This window comes from Muscardinus avellanarius (genome assembly GCF_963383645.1).
Source record: "Muscardinus avellanarius genome assembly, chromosome: 4".
NCBI classification, from domain to species: domain Eukaryota; kingdom Metazoa; phylum Chordata; class Mammalia; order Rodentia; family Gliridae; genus Muscardinus; species Muscardinus avellanarius.
The window spans coordinates 66,574,719-66,596,827 of NC_137789.1; the positions used below are offsets into that span (position 1 = coordinate 66,574,719).

General features: G+C 35.1%; 1 protein-coding gene across 1 annotated transcript; it reads right to left on the bottom strand.

Moving 5' to 3' along the window:
• Positions 1-4,114: 4,114 nt before the first annotated feature.
• On the bottom strand, positions 4,115-21,717 carry XKR9 (XK related 9; the record flags this gene model as incomplete). Its single annotated transcript, XM_080694047.1, has 3 exons — positions 4,115-4,743; positions 9,464-9,681; positions 21,446-21,717. 3 exons carry the CDS (start codon positions 21,715-21,717, stop codon positions 4,115-4,117), a joined length of 1,119 nt encoding a protein of 372 aa, XP_080550173.1.
• Positions 21,718-22,109: the final 392 nt, after the last annotated feature.

Consider the following 22,109-nt stretch of genomic DNA (forward strand, 5'->3'; position numbering starts at 1 on the left):
ATACAGAGAACCCTAAGTGAAGTCATAGTGACCCAGGGAAGGCACAAAGTTCTGAAATCATGGGGAAAAGGAACAACAATAGAGCAATGAATGCCCACAACCCCATATTATCAGAACCTGATAACACAGAAATTCAGAAATCTCCAGAAGATCAAATCAGGAATATAACTAGAAATAATAGAGGACTTTCAGAAAGAATTTAGAGAAATTCTAAAAGAAATAAAGGAAGCAATCATTGAGGTAAAGGCCTCAATTAAAAGTATAAACAATCGATTAGACCACATGGAGAATAGAATCTTGCTCCTAGAAGAGGATCACTCCAAAAACAAATGCATAATTTATAACTTAGAAATAAAATCAGACAACAGGAACCTGACATTGAAGAAATATGGGCCCATTTTAAGAGAGCTAACCTAAGATTAATCAGAATAGAGGAGGGAAAAGAAGGTGAATCCAAAGGGATCAATAATCTCTTCAAAGAAATAATAGAAGAAAATTTTCCAAACATAGAGCAAGAGGTTGATACACAGATCCAGGAAACTTATAGAACTCCCTTTAGACAGGATCAGAAAAGAGGATCCCCACGCCACATAATTGTCAAAATGACCAATGTGGAAGCCAAGCAGAGAATCTTAAAGGCAACAAAAACAAAAGGCCAAGTGACATTCAGAGGCAAACGAATTAGAATCACTCCAGGTTTCCCAAACCAAGTCATGAAAGCCAGAAGGGCTTGGACCAACATATTCCAAACTCTGAAAGAAAACAACTTCCAGCCAAAAATTTCCTACCCAGCAAAACTATCTATCAAATTAGATGGGGAAATAAGAAGAAATAGGTAATACACACCAGAACCAGAGAAACAAGATTTTCCATCCAGCAGACAACTAAGCAAAGAAGAATATATTCATGTGTTTATAGGTTAAAATCTTCGGAGATCATTATTTATTTCAGTATTTTACCTATTTCTAAATTATATTTCTAAATTGTATTGTCTGCTTTTATTGTTGCTAATTTTTAGGATCTTTATTTGGAATATTAATTTGCCTTCAGATATAGCATTTGGAAATATTTTATCCCATTCTATCAGTAACTTTTAACTCTATTTACATTGTCTTTGGATATATAATTTTTTATTTTTTAGGTAGTTTATTCTTTTGTTGCCTGTGCCTTTGAAATCATATCCAAGAAATCACTATCAGTTTCAATGTTGTGAGTTTTATGACCCAGGTTCTCTTCTAAAAGTTTATAGTCTTAAGATTTACATTTAGCCGGGCGTGGTGGCGCACGCTTGTAATCCCCGCACTTGGGAGGCAGAGACAGGAGGATCGCGCAGGTTCGAAGCCAGCCGCGCGCGTTGGCTTAGGAGACCCTGTTTTCAAATATAAAAATGTAAAAATAGGTCTGGGAGTGTAGCCCGGAGGTAGAAGGGCTTCCAGGAACCCCAGTACCACCAAAAAAAAAAAAAAAAGATTTACATTTAAGTCTTTTATCTATTTTGAGTTAATATTTGTATATGATATTAGGTAAAGGTCCAATTTTATTATTTTTCATGTAATTTTATTTTTCAACAATATTTAGTGAAAAGATTATTATTTCCTTTACCAAATGTTATAGGAAACTTTGTCAAAAATAACTTGACCATATATGGAAGAATTTATTTCTAGGCTTTTTATTTTATTCTACTGGCTTATATATCTGCCTTTATAGCAGTACTACACTGTTTCAATTATTGTAGCTCTATATAAGGTTTGAAATCAGAAAGTGTACATCTTCTAGCTTTGTTCTTTTTCGAGATTGTTTTGGGTATTTAGAGTTCATATTTCATCTTAGAATAGACTTTTTCTGGAAAAAAAATAAATGTATGATAGTTTTACCTTAAAAAAGAAAAAAGAAAAAAAAATATCCTCTGGTAAGAAAGAAAGCAAAAAGAAATACTGAAATGTTATCTCTAAGTGATCAAAAGTTTGATATCAGACAGATGAATCTGTTATGTGAAAAAAAGAAATAATTCATGAAGGTCTATGTCAAGGATATGAAATGAAATAGTACATTGATCTGATACAAAATAATAATAAAAATAAAATCAGAAAATAACAACTTGGGAAAAGATAAATTGGAATTTCATGCACTGTTGGTAGGCTTATAAATGGTGCTTCTGTTATGGATAACAGTATCAATGTTCCCCAGAAGATTGAAATAGAATTACCATATGATCCCACAAACCCACTTCTGAGTATTTAAAAATTTAAAAGCAAGCCGGGCGTGGTGGCGCACACTTGTAATCCCCACACTTGGGAGCGGAGACAGGAGGATCACTCAGGTTCGAAGCCAGCCGCGCTGGCTTAGGAGACCCTGTTTCCAAATTAAAATATAAAAAATAGGTCTGGGAGTGTAGCCTGGAGGTAGAAGGATTTCTAGGAACCCCAGTACCACCACCAAAAAAAAAAAAAGAAAATTAAAAGATCTCATAGAAATATTTTCAAATACATCTTCACTACTACATTATTCACAATAGTTAAAAGATAGAAGTAATACAAATTTTCATCCATACATGAATAGACAGGGGAAATGAGGCATATATATATATATACACACACACACACACACACACAATGGGACATTATTCAGCCTTAAAAAAGAAATGCCCATCCATTCATACATTCAGACACAGATAATGTGGCATATTCATAAAATGGAATATTATTCAGTTTTTAAAAAGAAAATCCTATCATATGCTGCAACATGGGTAAAACTCAAGAACATGATTCATCCTATAAGAGTCAAACTAATAGAAAAAGAGTAAAACTGGGGTTGCCAGGGGCAGAGAGAGAAGAAAACAGAGTTGTTGTTAAACAGATACACAGTATAAGTTTTAACAGATGAAAAAGTTCTAGAGATCGGTTGCATAACAAAGTGAGTATAGTTAACACTAACAAATTGTATTTTAAAATGATTAGGATGCACCGGACATGATGGTGCACACCTGTAATCATAGCATTTGGGAGACTGAGATAGGAGGTATCCAGGTTTGCAGCCAACCTCAGCTCAGCTACTTAGTGAGGCCCTCCACAACTTAGTGAGACCCTGTTTCAAAATAAAGAATAACAGGGCTGGGGGTATAGCTCGAAAGTAGAATACCAAAAAAAAATGATTAGGATGGTAAATTTTATGCTATGTTGTTTTTATCACAATTTTAAATATGTATATGTATGTATATATACTCTGCTAAAACATTTTGTCATGAATATAATTAATGTACCAATAATTTTTGATAAATTCTATTTTAGAAAAGCTATAAAGTAAGTAAATAATAAAATTTTCAATGCTGTCAAATGCATGGAAATTCTCTTTTGTTTTTATGAAATTATAGAGTTAATGGAAAGCAACATAGTAGGTGTTCACTTAGAATTTACTTTCTTATTTCTTTCCCTTTCCTTTTTTTCTACTGAACCTATTCCTGATTCAAAATACATGCATTGAATCAAGACAATAATAAAGAAAAGAATATTGAAGCCAGGCACCATAGCACATACATATAATTCCAGCATTTGGGAGGCTGAGAAGAGAATTGTAGGTCCAGGCCAGTGCACAGTAACTTAACAAGACCAGTTTAAAGATTAAAAAAATAAAATAGGGCTGGGGGTATAGCTCAGAGGTAGTGTCCCTGGGTTCAATCCACAGTACCACAAAAAAGAAAAAATATAAAAAGACAAGAAGGAGGTATTCTGCTTTCTCTTCTCTTTGTAGTTCTCCACAATAGGTAGAGGAGTTTTAAGAAGTATAAGTGGCAAAGCAGAGAAAAACTCCATGTCAAACTTTATGGAACCAGATCATTTTTTCCATTTAATACTCAAGATAGTACCTTTACTAGACAGCAAGCAAATATCTTAGTACTCAAGATGTTCAAAATCAAATGAGAGGTCTAGGGAGTGTAGTTCAAAGAACAAACAAAAAAGTAATTTAAATAATAAAATATTATACTCTGACCTTCTAAATTAATGAACTAGTCCTGATCTAAAAGGTAGCAAAAATAAGATACAATACACACACATAGGACACATTTTCTTTACTAACCAATGAAACAAAAATAACACATGCCTCATAAACTAATAGCTTATTCCATTAGGAAACGCCTCATTCTACAATCTCTTTGAACTGATTTTCCATCTATTTCATCACTTTGTGTTTCTTCCCTTATGTTCGGGTGGAACACTCCGTAATAAACAATAATAAAAACAATTCCAAGTAAAAGAGTAGAAACTACAGTGATACTGATAGGTACAAAATATTCTGAATTAAAAATAGAGAGTGGGTAAAGCCAGAACACAATCAATATCCCCACTGTGGTCAGTACCCTTACAATATAATAACAAGACATTGGACATTTGGTATTCTGACCCTTAATGTTAAAAAATGTGAAGACTAGTATAAATCCAACAACAATCCTATATAAGAATTCCATACTTATAGAATTACAAAACTGAGTTTGCCTTTTAAATGCCCATAGTAAGCCTACAAACCAAAGGAAAAAAAGCAGAAATAAAGCAATCTTAACATTTACTAATAGCAGAAGGGCAACACTAAGCATCCAAGATAACAATGTAAACAGTTTGTAAAATAGATATGTGACTTTGGGACAGAATCCATTAAGGAGATTTTTGTCAGGCAAGGATTTTCTTAAAGCTACTTGAAAATCAACAGTTGACCAAGAAATGGCACAGCAAGAAAGTATGATGGCCGCACCTACAAAACAAAAAATTTTAAAAAGATATAATGTTATGAGAATAGTAAAAAAAATAAATTACTACATACAAGCTTTAGCTATATACACACACATATATACTTACATATATACAAAAGGCACTTGACTCAAGTTACTCTGATTATATTTTCTTTAAATATTTTATTCCCAGAGTTAGCAACTATCTTATTTTCTTACTCGGTGTTTCATGACCTTATCTAATCTTTAGAAATAAATATCAATATTCCCATATTTCCTATGAGGGAAGTGAGGCTTAAAGAAATATATTACTTGACCCAAGTCACACAGCTAGGAAGTTGCACAACTGGACCTGGCATGATGATCGCACGCTTGTACTACCAGTATTTGAGAAGCTGAGACAGGAGGATTGCAGGCTCGTGACCAACCTCAGCAACAATAGGCCCTCCGCAACTTGATGAGATCCTGTTTCAATATGAAAAATACAATAGGGCTTGGGGTATAGCTCAGAGGTAGAATGATCCTGGGTTCGATCCAACAAGAAAGGAAAGGAAGAGATTTAAACCTAATCAGCCTGATTTCAAAGTTGGTATACTAATCCATTATACTGAACTGCTTTAAAATGATTTTAGATAAAGCCACTGAATAAATTTTAATGAGCAACTGGTATCCTATAAACTATATACTCTGACTGTTGAGAAACTACAGTTATAAACCTAAGTTTTCTAGACATGTTGGCTTTGACCTTGGACATATACCTAATTCACTGAGAGAGCCTCATGGAACAGAAAGGGGACAGCTAAATTTAACCTAAGTATAAAATATTAAAAAGCTCAGTTTTTCATACCCTAAAAAATATGAATCAAATAAACAAATTTGCTCTAAAACTTACAAAATTTTATGGGTTGATCATCTTTATCCCATTTTCCCCAATAAATAATAGAATAAGTTTATAACTATTTTGAAAATACAAATCATCATTATCTCAACTGTCAAAACAAGGGATTTTTATAAAAATGAAAGCAAAAGTATTAGAGAACTAGAATGAAATGAAATAGTGCAGGGAAGAATACAGAGTACTGGGTTTTTTCACTAAGCTTCACTGGAAACCATATAATATGCGAGGAAGACAAACTTACAATAATTTATCTACTGATGAGGATAATGAGAACAGGGCCTTTGTACACTCTTGGTTTGGGCACAAGACACTGTGGACCTCATTAGTTGGATTTTTTTTCTTCTTCTTCTTTAATTCAAATATATTTGAAAACATCACTTTTCTCTAAATTGGCCTATGACATGTTGGCTTTAATTTCTAAAAAATACATACATATATACAGGTGTGTGTGTGTGTGTGTGTGTGTGTGTGTGTGTGTGTGTGTGAGATCCTGGGGATTGAACTCATGAGCATTCTGACTCTGAGCTACACCCCCAGCCCTATTTTATTTTTTTATTTTGAAACAGGGCCTCACTAAGCAGCTAAGGCTAACCAAGAAACTTTGATCCTTCTGTCCCAGCCTCCCAAGCTCTGGGATTACAAGCATGCACTACCACGCCTGGCTTTTATATTATATATATTTTTTAAAGTCAAAATGTTCCACAATCCTTACTAAAAAAAAATAGCAACACCTTATTCTATTCTTCCCCACCACAGCTGCAACCTTGGAAGAAATCACTATCAACTCTCCTAAGCTTTTCCTGTGACTTGTATTGTTATATTTCTACATAAAACACATATTATGCTTAATTTATTTGTTTTAAACACTGTTTACTGATTTTCTATTTAGGAAGAGGAAATTTTAGTATATATGCACATATACACTCAGCCTCTTTCCATTCCCTTCTCTTTTCAGTGCCCAAAAAAGTAACATCACAATATTTGGTAGAAACCAATATTTGGTATTTACTTTATTATAACTACATAAGTACAGAATGTTTTACTGCTCAGTCACTCTGATTATATTTCCTTTCCTTTAAAACATTTCATTCCCAGAGTCAACAACCACTTTATTTCCTTACTTGCTTAGTGTTTCATGATTCTAATGATTCTATCACTATTTCTTCTTTTTTTTTTTTTTTTTTTTGCGGTACTGAGGATGGAACCCAGGGGCATTCTACCTCCGAGCTACACCCCCAGCCCTATTTTTAATTCTTTATTTTGAAACAGGGTCTCACTGGGTTGCGAAGGGCCTCACTAAGTAGCTGAGGCTGTCCGAGAACCACAATCCTCCTGTCTCAGAATCCCAAATGCTGGGATTACAAGCATGCACCACCACACCCGGCTTCTATCACTATTTCTTAGCTAATTTTTTAAGTTAATTGGTAAAACTCAGCTTTTATATGTAAAATTTTATACATACATACATACATACATACACTTTTTTCCTCCTTTTTGTTTTTTTCTGATGCCATCCTCTTGCTCTAAGCTGGTTGTGCTCAAAGCTTGCTTCCTGTCTTCCCAGAACTTCCCTTTACCTCTCTTCTGTATTGACATTGTTTCCTGGCTTCATATCTTATTTCTTCCTTTGTTCTTAGGTTTATTTGGGGGGGGGGTTGTTGTTGTTTTGGTGATACTGGGGGTGGAACCCAGAGGCTTTCTACCTCCGGGCTACACTCCCAGACCTATTTTCTATTTTATTTGGAAACAGGGTCTCACTAAGGTGCTGAGAGCCTCACTCAGTAGCCGAGGCTGGCTTTGGACCTGTGCGATCCTCCTGTCTCAGCCTCCCAAGCACGGGGATTACAGGCCTGTGCCACCACGCCCGGCTGTTCTTAGTTTTTGATTTGATATTCTTCAGGCCTTCCTGAGAAAAGTTGAACAGAAGCTAAATTTTTTGAGATCATGTCTCAAAAATTCTCTCACATACACATTATATATATATATATATATATATATAGAGAGAGAGAGAGAGAGAGAGAGAGAGAGAGAGAGAGAGTCTCTTGCTTAAAATAGAATTTAAAGTAAAAAATGTTTTAAATTATCATTCTATTGTGTTCTAACTTCAACTATTATGGAATCTCAACGCCATTCAGCTTCTCTAGTAAGTTTCTTTAGTAAGTGATCTTTTCCCTCTCAAATCTCTTAAAATTTCAAACTTTGCTTTTCTGAAATGATATAATGATGTGCTTGGCGTGAGTCATCTTTATTCACCTTTCAACTCAATAATCCACTCTCTTTTATAATTGATCTTATTCTTTGATAGTTACCCGAGAAGTCACAATATGCTTATTAAACATATCAATGTTTAAAGCTAATCAATAGTTACCTAAGAGGTGGACTTATCCTAAAGGTAGTGAATTTTAAATTCCAAGTATTCTCACTTGCCATTCTTCTTCCAAACCTGGTAAAGCCCGAGTAATGTGTTTGCCTTGCCATATATATTTTTATAAAATTATAAAATTTTTAAAGAATAAGATATTTTAATTTCAGCTGATCAAATTCCATCTTCTTCTCCTACTAACCTTCCCTTACATTTTACCTTGTTATATCAGTGACTGTGAGCATTTGGGGAATCTGACTAAGAAATACGAGTTGGAAATACATTTAGGTTAGCTGTAGGGGGACATGTTTATACAGGGTTATTTTAAACAATTAAGGTTAGTAAGTGGCATGGCTAGGATTCTCAGGTTTGCCTGATCTTAATGTCAGCCCTCCATATTCAGGCATTTCAACATCTAAGTATTCAATCAAGCCCAGGGTTTCAAAAAAAAAAACCCTGCATATATACAGAATGAGTATAGACTTTTTTTTGTCATTTTATTCCCAACAATACAGTATAACAACTATTTATACAGTATTTACATTATATTGAGTATTATATCTAAAGATGATTTAAAATATACAGGGGTATATACATAAGTTATATGTAAATATATAATGGATTCAGCACTTATTGCTTTTGGTGTCTATGGGGATCCTAGTACCAACCTTCTATATATACCAAGGGGGCCAACTATTGCTTTTCATATGACTACACCATCAATAGACCTTTGATTCCTGATGTTAGGGTATGATGATCTGTCTTCATCTAGTTGACTACATTAGTTTAATGGTAATACCCATTTCCCATTTAACTACCTGCTTCTAACACATTTTTTCTGGTAATGTTGCTGCCCTGCCCTGTACATTATACTATATACAAAATGAAATCCTTGTCTTTACCAAACCATACCTTTGCTTATATATTTCCCTTGGCCTGAAATGACCTTACCAGCAATTTATTCATTCATTCATTCATCCATTCATTCACTTATTTTGTGGCACTTGGAACTGAACACAGGAATTATCTACATCTGAGGTACACCCCCAGACCTTTTTATTTGTTGTTTTTGTTTTTGTTTTGAAACAAGGTCTTGTTAGGTTGCTGAGGCTATCCTCAAACGATCCTCCTGTCTCAGTCTCCCAAATACTGGGATTATAGGCATGTGCCACCATATCTGGATCCTATTTTTTTCTGAAGAAAAAAGGATATATGCTTTTAAAAGATTCTCTGAAATATTATCAAATAGCTGACAGCAGTAGTTTCCTTTCTGAACAGACAACAGAAGGAAAAGGAAGAAGAGAAAAGGAAACAATATATCTTATACACTTCTGATAATAACCATACTAGTGAACTTCATTTTCAAAAAAAAAAATTATTTTAAAGGATTAAAAATTCTAAATCTGCCTAGAGTTATATAACTCAAATAAGATCTCTGAGGCATCTACGCAGCATTTAACACAGAGTATTAGGAAAGACTTACACTGACTGAGATTCACTTGGCCATGCTCCAGAAGGATGTAGAGCTGAAGGACAAGTTGTGGACAGCCTTCCAGGTACGTCTCAAATAGCCTGAGCATGCTCAGATCAGTTACTCTATCTACGACTTCTTTATGTGAGTCAATTTGTTCTTCTGTGAAGTTATTGGTTTTGCTATTTTTGAAAGCCACATGGTAACCCTTTTTCAAGGCAAACCAATACCTGTAAACATAAATATTTATCTTCAGCAATATATTTTTATAAATACAAATTTATTTTAAATGATACATAAAAGCATAAAAATTATGCATGTTTATGGGGTACTGTGGTATTTTGATACATGAAATACATTGTATAATATTTAATGTCTTCAAACATCATTTCTTATGGTGAAAATATTCAAAATCATTTCTTCTAGCTTTTTGAAATACACAATATACTATTGCTATTGTTATCTGCAGTCATTCTATTGTGCAATAGCATACCAGAACGTTTTACTCCTAACTTTAACTCAGTACCTGCTATTGATCTCTCCCTCCTCCTTCTTTTCCCTAGCGTTCTATAATTTATAACACATGTTAATATAGAATACTGAAAAAAGCAACATGTGTTTAAGTACAGAATTTTACATTTTTTGTGACTCTTCTATGGTAATTTTATTGTGACTCAGACTTCATAAATTTTAACATACATTTGATGTTCCTGTTGTATGGTAGGTCTGGTAAGTATTCCTGATCACTCTTCATCTTTACAATAATTTTGTGAGATGATTAGGCATCATTCCCATTTCACAGATGGGAAAATTGAAGCTGTGAAAGGCAGAGTGATTTGCCCAAAGTTATACAGGCAGTAGGGGGCAATTCTAGCAACCATAACCAGATCTTATGATTCCTAATCTTAAGGACTATTTTCCAAATTCATGCAATTTATCTTAAGAACAACACAGATCCACCCCCTTATGAGAGGTAAAGATTAAAGAAGAGATTGAATTTTCTTTCAATTTAATCTGTCAAACAATTACTCAATATATTCAAGGTGCTATCGAGAGTTTTGACAATTACCATACTAGAAAATACATAAACCTCAAAGATTCTTAAAATACCCCTGCTCAAGGCACTTCTTTTCAAAGAACTTTTAAGTGAACGGGAGCTATCATCATAGAGGTAAAATGAATAGTAAAAGAGTTGAGGTACTTTTATTTAGAAAAAATTTGAGGCTGAAAGTAAGGCAACCAAGATTCTATACCTATGTTTACCAAAACTCCTTATCCACACCTCAGTTTCCCCACATATTAAAAAATGTTCGGGTAGTGATAAGTATCTCATCTGCAGCTTCTGCCAGTATTTCCCACTTTTGTAAAGGGTGCTAACATTCACCCTGTTCTTCAAAAATGTGAGAATTGCTCATATCCTATAAAACTTCCTCCTTCCCCACTTCCTCTCTTTCCCATACAGGGTATTAAGATTGGCACTGCCCTGGGCATGGTGGTGCACGCTTGTAATCCCCGCGCTTGGGAGGCAGAGACAGGAGGATCCCGCAGGTTCGAAGCCAGTCAGACTGGTTTAAGAGACCCTGTTTCCAAATAAAAAATATAAAATAGGTCTGAAAGTGTATCCCAGAGGTAGAAGGCCCTTGGGTTCCACCCCCAGTACCACCAAAAACAAAATAAAAATAAATTTTAAAAAAGATTGGCACTGATATTCTCACAAATGGACATAATGTCAATGGAGGCGATTCCATCATTGACCATCCCTTCCCCCAACCCCTTCCTCTAGACCACCTCCCTGGCTCCAATGGAGTTTCTACTTCATTATCTGGAGTCCCTCTGGTATCCTGATTACTCCCTTGTTTCCATATATTAGAGAAAACATATGACCTTTCACTTTCTGGGGCTGACTAATCTTACTTAACATAATGTTCTCCAGGTCCATCCATTTTCCTGCAAATGACACTACTTCGTTCTTTATTGCAGAGTATAATTCAATCCTGTGCATATCTCATAATTTTGTAATCCGTTCATCTATTGATGGACACCTAGGTTGGTTTCATAATTTGGACTTTGTGAATTATGTTGCTATAAACATGAATATGCCTATATTACTATAATAATCTGATTTCAGTCCCTTTGGAAAGATAACCAGAAGTGGTATAACTGGATCCATTCAATTTCCTGAGGAATCTCCACAGTGATCTCCATAGTGGCTTCACTAATTTTCAATCCAAACAACAGTGTAGAAGAGCTCTTATTTCCCCACATCCTCACCAGCAGATATTACTTTTTGACTTCTTGATAATTGCCATTCTGATTGGGGTTAGATGGAATCTCAGTGTAGTTGGGGTTAGATGGAATCTCAGTGTAGTTTTGATTTACATTTCCCTGATTGCTAATTATGCTGAACATTTTTCCATGCATTTATAGCCCTTCTTTGTGAAGTGTCCATTCATTTCAATTGCCCTTTTTAATTTTTTTTTTTTTGCAGGACTTGGGGTGGAACCCAGTGGCATTCTAACCCTGAGCTATACCCCCCCAACCCTATTTTTTATTCTTTACTTTAAAACAGGGTCTCACTAAGTTGTAGAGGGCCTCACTAAGTAGCTGAGGTTGACCTCAAACTGTGATCCTCCTATCTCAGCCTCCCAAATACTGGGATTACAAGTGTGTGCCACCATGCCTGGCTTACTTTGTATATTTTAGATATTGGTCCTCTACCAGAGGCAGAGCTGGCAAAGATCTTCTCTGGCTCTCTCTCTTTAGATTCTTGACAGTTTCCTTTAATGAGCAGAAACTTTTTTTTTTTTAAACTGGGTGTGGAACCCAGAGACTTTCTACCTCCAGGCTATACTCCCAGCCCTATTTTATATTTTATTTGGAAACAGGGTCTTACTAAGTTTCTGAGAGCCTCACTAAGTAGCTGAGGCTGGCTTCAAACCTATCTCAGGAGGAAGGCTGGCTTCCTCCTGTCTCAGCCTCCCAAGCACGGGGATTACAAGCCTGTGCCATCACACCCAGCTGAGCAGAAACTTTTGCATTTAATGCTATCCCACTTACTGATTCTTGTTTTAATTTCCTGAGCTTTGAGAATCTTATTGAGGAAGTTTCAACCTGTGCCTATATGTTGGCGTATTGGACCTATGCCCTTTCCTAGTAACGTCAAAGTCTCTGGCCTAATTTCCAGGTCTTTTATCCATCTCAACTTGATGTTTGTGCATGATAAGAGGTAGGGACTTGATTCCATTTTTCAATAAATGAATAACCAGTCTTCCCAACACCATTTGTTGAAAAGGCTCTTTTCTCCAATGTATGTGTTTGGCACATGGGTTCTAATCTCAAATTTATCTGAATTGTAAGTACTTCTTAACACTTCCAGTGCTACCACCCTGATTTAAGCAGCCAACTGTCTTGCCTAGATTACTTTAGTCACTTCTTAAGGTCTCTCTGATTCTACTCTTCCTCCACATATGACCCATTCTCTGCACAGCATTCTAATTGAACCATTTAAAATATAATTCATATCATTCCTCTGGACAAAAATTTCTAATGATTTCTATCAAATTTTAATAAAACCCAAGTCACTGCTTTATCTTGAAAGACTCCATGACCTTCCCCTCACATGCTACCATCACTATCTTTCTATTTTATTTCTCCCATAATTCCAGTGTAGCTCCTTGCTGTTTCTGTCAACCAAGACTGTTGTCTTTGCTACTCCATCTGTCTGGAACTCGTCTAAGCTCCAGATAGTTTCTAAGCGGGGTCCTTAACTTCATTCAGGTCTCTATTCAATTGCAACTTCCTCACAGAAGCCTTCCAGATCATACTGTCTAAATATTACTCTCCATCATATTCTACTTCTTTGTAATTTTTCTTCATAATATTTACCACTTGATGCATTTATTTTGTTATTCTTTGCCTTCTTACAGGAATGCAATATACATGGAATGAGGGACCTTGTTTCTTATTTTGTTCATTGCTACAAAGTAAGCAACTAAAACAGTACCGGTCACAGAGTAAATGCTCAAAAACATCTACTGAATGAATAAATGCGATCTCCGGACACTTTTTTCATAAAAAGATAGTATATATGCCCAAATAGCCAAAGCAAACCTGAGGAAAAAGAGCAAATCTGGAGGCATGACAATACCTGATTTCAGGGCATATCACAGAGTCATAGTAACAAAAGCAGCCTGGTAGTGACATAAAAATATAAACCCCTCTCTCTCAACTTGTACAAAACTCAACATCAAATGGACCAAAGACCTTAGCATAAGTGCTGAAGCTACTTGATGAAAATATAAGAGGGAAACTTTAAGATATTGACACAGGCAATGATTTCCTAAATAAACTAAAATTGCACAGGAAAATAAAGCAAGAATGAACAAATGTTATTACATCAATTAAAGTGATTGCACCGCAAAGGAAACAATCAACAAAGTAAAGACCACCTACAGAATGAGAGAAAATCTTTGACAGCCATTCATCTGACAGAAAATTAACATACAGATCACATAACTCAAAAAATTTAACAAAAAGAGGTAATCCAATAAAAATGGGCAAATGATCTTAACAGAAAGTTCTCAAAAGAAGAACAAGTGGCTAATGAATATATAAAAATTTTTCAATATCTTTAGCCATAAAGAAATACTATTCAAAAGTATAATGAGTCTGTCTCACTCCAGTGAGAATGGTAATTATAAAAATAAGCCAAAAAATAATAAATGATGGCCAGGATGCAGAGAAAAACAAACCCTTATATTCTGCTAGTGGGAAGGTACATTAGTGTGACCACTGTGGGAAACTGTAGAGGTTCCTCAGAAAACTAAAAATAAAACTACCATATGATTAGCTCTCTCACTCTTAGGTATCTATCTAAAGAAAATGAAATTAGCATATAAAAAATATACCTATACACATGTTTATTGTAGCATTATTCACAATAGCCATGTTGACAGCGTACATCCCCACCAACAAATTAATGGGTTAGGAAAATATGGTGTGTATGTATGTGCATATGTGTGTGTGATATGTACATCTATGTATATACATACACTCAATGGAGTATTACTCGGCCATAAAGGAAAATGAAATAATGTCGTTTGCAGGAAAATGGGTAAAACTGAAGAACATCATGTTAAGCAAAATAAATCAAACACAGGTTAAGTATCCCTCGTTTCCTCTCATATGTGAAAACTAAAAAAGGGTGACCTAAAAGTGGATAAGAAAATATTAGAGAACTAGGAAGGGGATTCAGGAGAGCAAGGAAAGAGGGGAAGACCAGAGGGAGAAAGAATAGAATAAGGGAGGGTGGACATGATAAATGCGTGATATAGACATGTATAAAAATATAGTGAATTCCATTAATTATACAACTAATGTGTGCTAATAAATAAAAATGAGATAATAGATATGAAAGGACTGTAGAAAATGGAAAATAAAACATAAAAGACAAGCTATTCCTATTGTAAAGATATATACACACACTGAAATAAAAGAAAAAATTGAAATCTTAAACCTCAAAACTATAATATGTAAAATAAAAACTAAACTCATTGGATGAAATAGCAAATTGGATACAAAAATAAAGGACCGGTGAACTTAAATATAGGTTCTATAGACTGAATTTCTGTGCCCTCCACAAATTCTTATGATGAAACATAATCCCCATTATCATGGTATTTGGCTAGAGGGAACCCTTTGCAAGATAACTATATGAATGAGATTAGAGGTCCTAGAAATGAGGCCCCAGAGAGTGCCTTGCCCTCCCACCATGTGAAGACACAACCAGAAGGCATCATCTATAAACCAGAAAGCAGACCTTTACTAAACACTGATTCTGCCAGTACCTTAATCTTGGACTGCCTAACCGCCAGAACTGTGAGAAATAAATTTCTGTTGTTTAAAAGCCATCCATTTGCTGCCATGGTGGCACACACTTGAAATCCCAGTATTTAAGAGGCTGACAATTAAAAGATATTGTCAAACCAGATTAAAAATCAATTAGAAAAGATTGTCAAATCAGATTAAAAAGCAAGCTACAACTTTAGCAAAGGAATCTTTAAACACAAATACACAGATAGTTTTGAAAGAAATTCCCCAAAGAAGGTGATTCAGCTATATTAATATTCCATTCAAAACAGACTTCAGATCAAGGAATATTACCAGAAATAAGAAGAGTCATAAGAATTAATTCATCATGAAGAAATAATTGTCCTAAATGTGTGTGCACCTAACAATACAGTTTTAAAATTTATACAGCAAAAAATGCCAAAAACAAAGGGAGAAAAACACAAACTCCAGACTTATCTGAAGATATTTAACCATTTCTCAATAACTGAAAGAAAAAGTAGACCAAGAAAAAAAGTAAAGGATTATAGAAGATTTCGATAACACTATCAGCCTAATTGATCTGCCATTTATAGAATACTACCTTAAAAACTAAAAGTTACAAACTCTTGAAATGCACATGGAATGTTTACTAAGACAGACTATAGGATACGCCACAAAAATAAGTCTTAATGAATCTAGGAAGAATGTAATCATACAAAACTTCTCAAAATGAAATTAAATGAGAAATCAGCAATAAAATATCCAGAAATTCCCCAAATATTTTGAGATTAAGATAAAGGGCCCAGATCCTAAATATTATACCCTAGGAAATCTAAACATTTCTAGATTATCACTAGAGAATTTTAAATTAAAAAATAGGTAAAAGAAGAAGATTCACTTGTCTTACATTGTATGCTTTTTTATGTAATTTGAGATTTATCATATGAAATATTCAACACTTCACCCCTGAGATCAGATAAAAACCAATAATGTTTTCATCACTTTTATCTCACATTTTACTGGTGGACCTACCCAGTGAACTGAAGCAAAAAAGGGGGGGGGATGAAAAGATACTTTAAAGGACAAAGTAAAGCTGTTCCAATTTATAAATAACATGATAAATTACACAAAAAAATGCCAGGAAACCAGAAAGGAAAAAAAAAAGACTACCAGAAGTAGCATTTGCATTTAGCAAGATATCAGAGATAAGGTTAGGGAAAAACATCAAATATATTTCTATTCAATGGAAACAACCACTAAAAATTGAAATAAAAAAGACAGTCCCAATTACAATAATTTTCAAGCTGATCCTAAAATTTATGTGGAGCCGGAAATGGTGGCACACAGTTGTAATCCCAGCATTTGGGAGACTGAGACAGGAGGATGGTGGTTTGTGGACAGCCTCAGCTACTTAGTGAGGCCTTTTGCAACTCAGTGAGACCCTGTTTAAAATAAAGAATAAAGAATAGGGCTGGGGGTATCACTTAGATACACCTGAGAATGCCCTGGGTCCCATCCCCAGTACCACAAAAAAAAAGAAAGAAAGAAAACTTATGTGGAAATAAAGGCCCTAAAATAGCTAAAATAGTTTTTAAAAAGAACATAGCTAAAGAATACATGACTTCAAGACTAACATGGCTCTAAGAATATATGACTTGGCTTCTGGTTTCTGGTCTTACATGTAAAAAGCTTGGAATTCACCAAAAATAAACAATTCATCTTGAATCATCAGCAAAGTGAGATCACAAAGCAAACCATTGTCCTTAAAATAGGAAAAAGACTGGTAGATACAAAAAATCACAACTTACTGGGCAGAAACCTCCTCTGCTAATTGGTAATCAGTGGCAGGAAGAGAAAATCTGAAACATAACTGATGATGTGCTAAAGGGTCAGTGTGGACAAATCTGAGGCTTAAAACTCCAGGTACCCCCCATATTTGGTAAGGGTTTTTTTTCCAGCTTTACTTAATTTGATGTTGAAATTAATTGTACACATTCCAGATGTACCACATGATGTTCTGATGTAGGTATTCACTGTGGAATGAGTACCACAACCATGACCTAATAATTAACATATGCATTGATTCATATGGTGTGATGACTAGGGGTAAACATCTGGGTTAAGGGATACACAGATGGCTGATAAAGTATTATTTCTAGATATGTCTGTGAAGGTGTATCCAGAAGGTATTGGCATTTGAGTCATTAGACTAAGTGAAGAAGATGTACCCTCAACCAATGTGAGCAGGTACCACTAAATCATTTGAGGGTCTGAATAGAACATAAAAGGTAAAAGAAAAGTGTGTGTGTGTGTGTGTGTGTGTGTGTGTGTGTGTGTGTGTGTGTGTGTTATTGGAGACTGAACCCAGGGCATTCTACCTCCAAGCTACACATCCAATCCTTTTTTATTTCTTTTGTTTTGAAATGGTCTCCCTACACTGCTGAAGCTGTCCTCAACCTGTGATTCTCCTGTCTCAGCCTCCCAAGTACTGAGATTACAGTTGTGCCACCATGCCTTTTTTGGGAAATGAGACATCCATCTTCCATAGCTCTTGGACAACAGAACTCGAAGTTCTCTAGCCTTCAGAACCTGAGATTTGGACCAGCATCCTTTCTTGGGCCTTTCATCTCTAAGAGTTACACCACTGACTCCAGGTTCTCAGTCCTTAAGACCTGGACTGAACTGTCCCAACTTTCCTAGTTCTCTACCTTGAAGACAGAATATTCTGGGACTTCTCAGCCTCCATAATTGTGTGAGCCAATGCCATATGTCTCTTCTTATTTAGCTATCTATATAGTTGTTTGAGATGTGAATTCTACTTCAGTGGATTCAACCAATCATGGCTGGAAAATATTTTTAAAAATTGTATCTTTACTGAATAGGTACAGACTTTTTTCTTGTCATTGTTTCTAAACAATACTGTACAACCATAATTTATATCATATTAGGTATTATTCATAATCTAGATATGGTTTAAAGTATACAAGAAAATGTGTATAGGTCATATGCAACTACCATGCTGCCTTATATAAGAGATTTGAGCATTTGCAGTTTTGATATCTACAAAGGTTCCTGGGACCAGTCCTCCCATTAATATCAAGAAACAACTGTCTGCTGGACGTGGTGGCACATGCTTATAAAGCCAGCGCTTGGGAGGCGGAGACAGGAGGATCGCACTGGTTCGAAGCCAGCCCCGCTGGCTTAAGAGACCCTGTTTCCAAATAAAAATATAAAATAGGTCTGGGAGTATAGCCCGGAGGTAGAAGGGTTTCCAGGAACCCCAGTACCACCAAAAAAAAAAAAGAAAGAAAGAAAAGAAAAGAAAAGAAAAGAAACAACTGTCTACATGTACCATTTTTTCTCTAGAACACCCTAATACAGTTAATTATACAGTTAATTACTACCATGCCTCTGTGTGTGTGTGTGTGTGTGTGTGTGTGTGTGTGTGTGTGTGTGTATGCGACAAGACAATGTGGATGAACTTGAAGTGAAACAAGCCAGATACAAAAAGAAGTTCAAGTAAAACAAGAAACAAAAACCAAACTCGAAAAGGAGTTTAAGTGAAACAAGACAGACACAAAAAAGGCAAATACTGCATGATCTTATGCATATGTGGAATCTAAAAAAGCTGAACTCATAAAAACAGAATAAAAAGGTGATAATTTGGGGTCAAAGGTGGGGAAAATGGGGAGATGTTAGTCAAAGAGTACAAAACTGAAGTTATAAAATGATTAAGTTCTGAAGACACAATGTACAGAATGGTGACTATAGTTCATTATAAAGTACTGTATAATTGAAATTTGATAACACCACTCATCTTACCATACTTTTATGAGTTTACCTCTTGGAATTCTATTATATTCTTATAGTAAAGATTTTGGGAAAATCCCACCCAAGTGCCAACAAGGAGAGAGGAAAATAAACCATTTAAAATACACCACAGCATTCCGTTCTTAGCAAGGCCTACCCTCTGGAGAAACTGTTTTAACAGAGCGTAACCAACCTGGGATAAGGGCAATAACCAACTCTAGCCCTCCCCAGTTATACTGTCCCACCTAAGTTGTGATGGTGAGGGTGGTATGATGAGATGAATTTAGGGAGTTCACAGAGCAGAAACACAGGCTCTCTAAAAGACTGAGCCTCACCAGACATGGTGACACACCCTTGTAATCCCAGAACTTGGGAGGCTGAAACAGGAGGATCACAAGTTCAAAGCCAGCCTCAACTTAGCAAGGCTCTCAGCAACCCAGTGAGACCCTGTTTCCAAATAAGTAAAATGGGGCTGAGGGTATAGCTTGTAGGTAGAAGGCCTCTGGGTTTAATTCCCAGTACAAAAACAAACAAGCAAACAAACAAACAAAAACGTAGTGGTTGGATGTTATAACATCTTGACTACAGCAAAAGAAAATACTGCTAAAATTTTTTTAAAGTTTAAAAATCATGCAAACAGTACTCTAGAGAGTTTAAAAATAAAAATGTAAAGATCTAACATGTAAGAGTCACTTTTACAATAAGGAAGGTTTAAATTAAATTTAATTGGAGTCCCAGAAGAAAATAAGAAATACAGTAAAGAAAATGTTAGAAAAGAAAATGGCTATGAACTGTACAGAAATGATGGAACATAATAATCCACAGAATCAAGAGGACCAGCAAGTTCCAAGCAAGAAAAATAAAAATAAATCTACAAGCTAGGCATTGTGGTGCCACACTGTGATCCCAATACTTGGGAGGTCGTGACAGGAGCATGGCCGGTTTGAGGCTAGCCTCAGCAACTTAGCAAGACCCTATTTCAAAACAAAATATAAAATAAAAGGTTCTGGGAGTGTAACTCAGAGGTAGAATGTTCCTAGGTTCAATCCCCAGTACTAAATAAATAAATAAATAAATAAACAAACTTTTACTCTAATATTTTAACAATTTCATCTTATTCAGAATCTACAATTCCAAATCTGACTTCCAGGACTAAGAACTAAAGTACATTCTTTTCAGCTTTCCTAAAACCTGCCAACTTCTTTTTCGTTGTACATTCTGTTTCTTACATAAAACCTTAGTCATTCTAGCTTTAAAAACACAAGTATATGTGAAAATACTGAGAAAACCTTAACTCTCTATACCAATATAAGAGCATAATTATTAAGTAATAAATACAATCTTGAAGGGTTTTTTTTTAACGTTTTCAATTAATGACCATGAATTTGTTGCTTTTTAACAGGTTAAAGTAAAAAATTAATCTCTATGTTAGCCCTTAAAAAGGCCCAAGTTCAAACTCCAACTGTAAGGGAAAAAAAGGTAACCTTAATTTTTCTCTTTATCTTTAAGATATATATTTTATACCTATATTGATGTATTATAGTCTCACATCATAATGAACTTCACAGTGATAGTGACATAGATGCACACAGCACTTGGTGGGCTTTCCCCCAGCTCCCTCCCCCTTCCCCATACATGGCATTGAGACTGGCTGGTATTCCCACATATAATGGCAACGGAGGTGATTCCTTCACTGGTCCTCCCTCTTTCCCCCAATCTCCCTAAGACCACATCCCTCGCTCCACTGGAATTTCTCCTCCATTATCTAAAGTCCCGCTTATATCCTAATTATTTCCTAGCTTCCACACATGAGAAAACATATAACCCTTCACTTTCTGTGACTGGCTAATCTTAACATAATATTCTCCAGGTCCATCCATACTGAATAAAATTCCTTAATGAAAATGTCATTTGAAATTATAGAGAGAGAATCACAGAATTCTCAGGGCCTATTTAGATTCTAGTTTCTTTATCTATAAAATAAGGTTTTGAAAAAAATTATTATTAAAGTTATTTTTAGTTCTATAACTTCATACCTATCTAACCACATGGCTACTGCTATAGTAAACATTTCATTTAGGTAAAATGGTAGAAATAAATTAAGTGCTCTCTCAGAGTATAAGCTACATTAGCACTAGCAAGCTTACAATATACAGAGAAAATAAAAGTGAATACAGATCAGAAAAAGTAAGATAGTTAAATAAATTAAAACAGTATTCTTTAATCTGGAAAATTCTGACAGTACAGCAATGACTCATAAAAACACTGACAGTGAAAAGCAAGTAACCTTTGTGCTACTTACAAACAGGACCTTTGCACATTTGACAATGTCAGCAATTAAAAGTGTATACTCACCTTGTAAAAATCCCTCCTTGCAAGCAATGAAGCAGAAGAAAACAATGTGGACTTTCTTGGCCTGCTTTCTTTAAATCGGCCTTGAACCAAGAATAACTAAAACACTGGACCACAAATGTTCCAAAAAGCATAAAGCTTAATGTTAAAACACCAAAATCATATTGTGCTTTATGGAAAAACCTCACAGATACCCAGATGTCAACAATTAAATCAGCTATATAGATGATAATGCCAAGAACTGACATCATAAAATTGCATTTAGTATATTTCATTATGAATAACTATATATCTTGGCTATCTACTCTCTTCTCTCACACAATAGGGGAAAAATGACAGAATAAATATTAGTGCATCCTTTGGTACAGAACTGAATTTTAATTTCTACTCCCTAAGCCTATTTAGAAAAAGAATAAATATTATGAAATCGAAACACTAAAACTAAGGTGATTAATTTAACTTTCTTTTCTAAATCTCCAATCCAGGCCCAGCGTTACAAGGCTTTACTCAATCTTCTGTTTCACAATGATCTTCATTACAGATGACAACACCTAAAATAAAATTAAGATTTAAGTTTATTAAAACCTTAATAATAGCCAGGCATGGTGGCACACACTTGTAATCCCTGCACTTGGGAGGCAGAGGCAGGAGGATTGCGCAGGTTCGA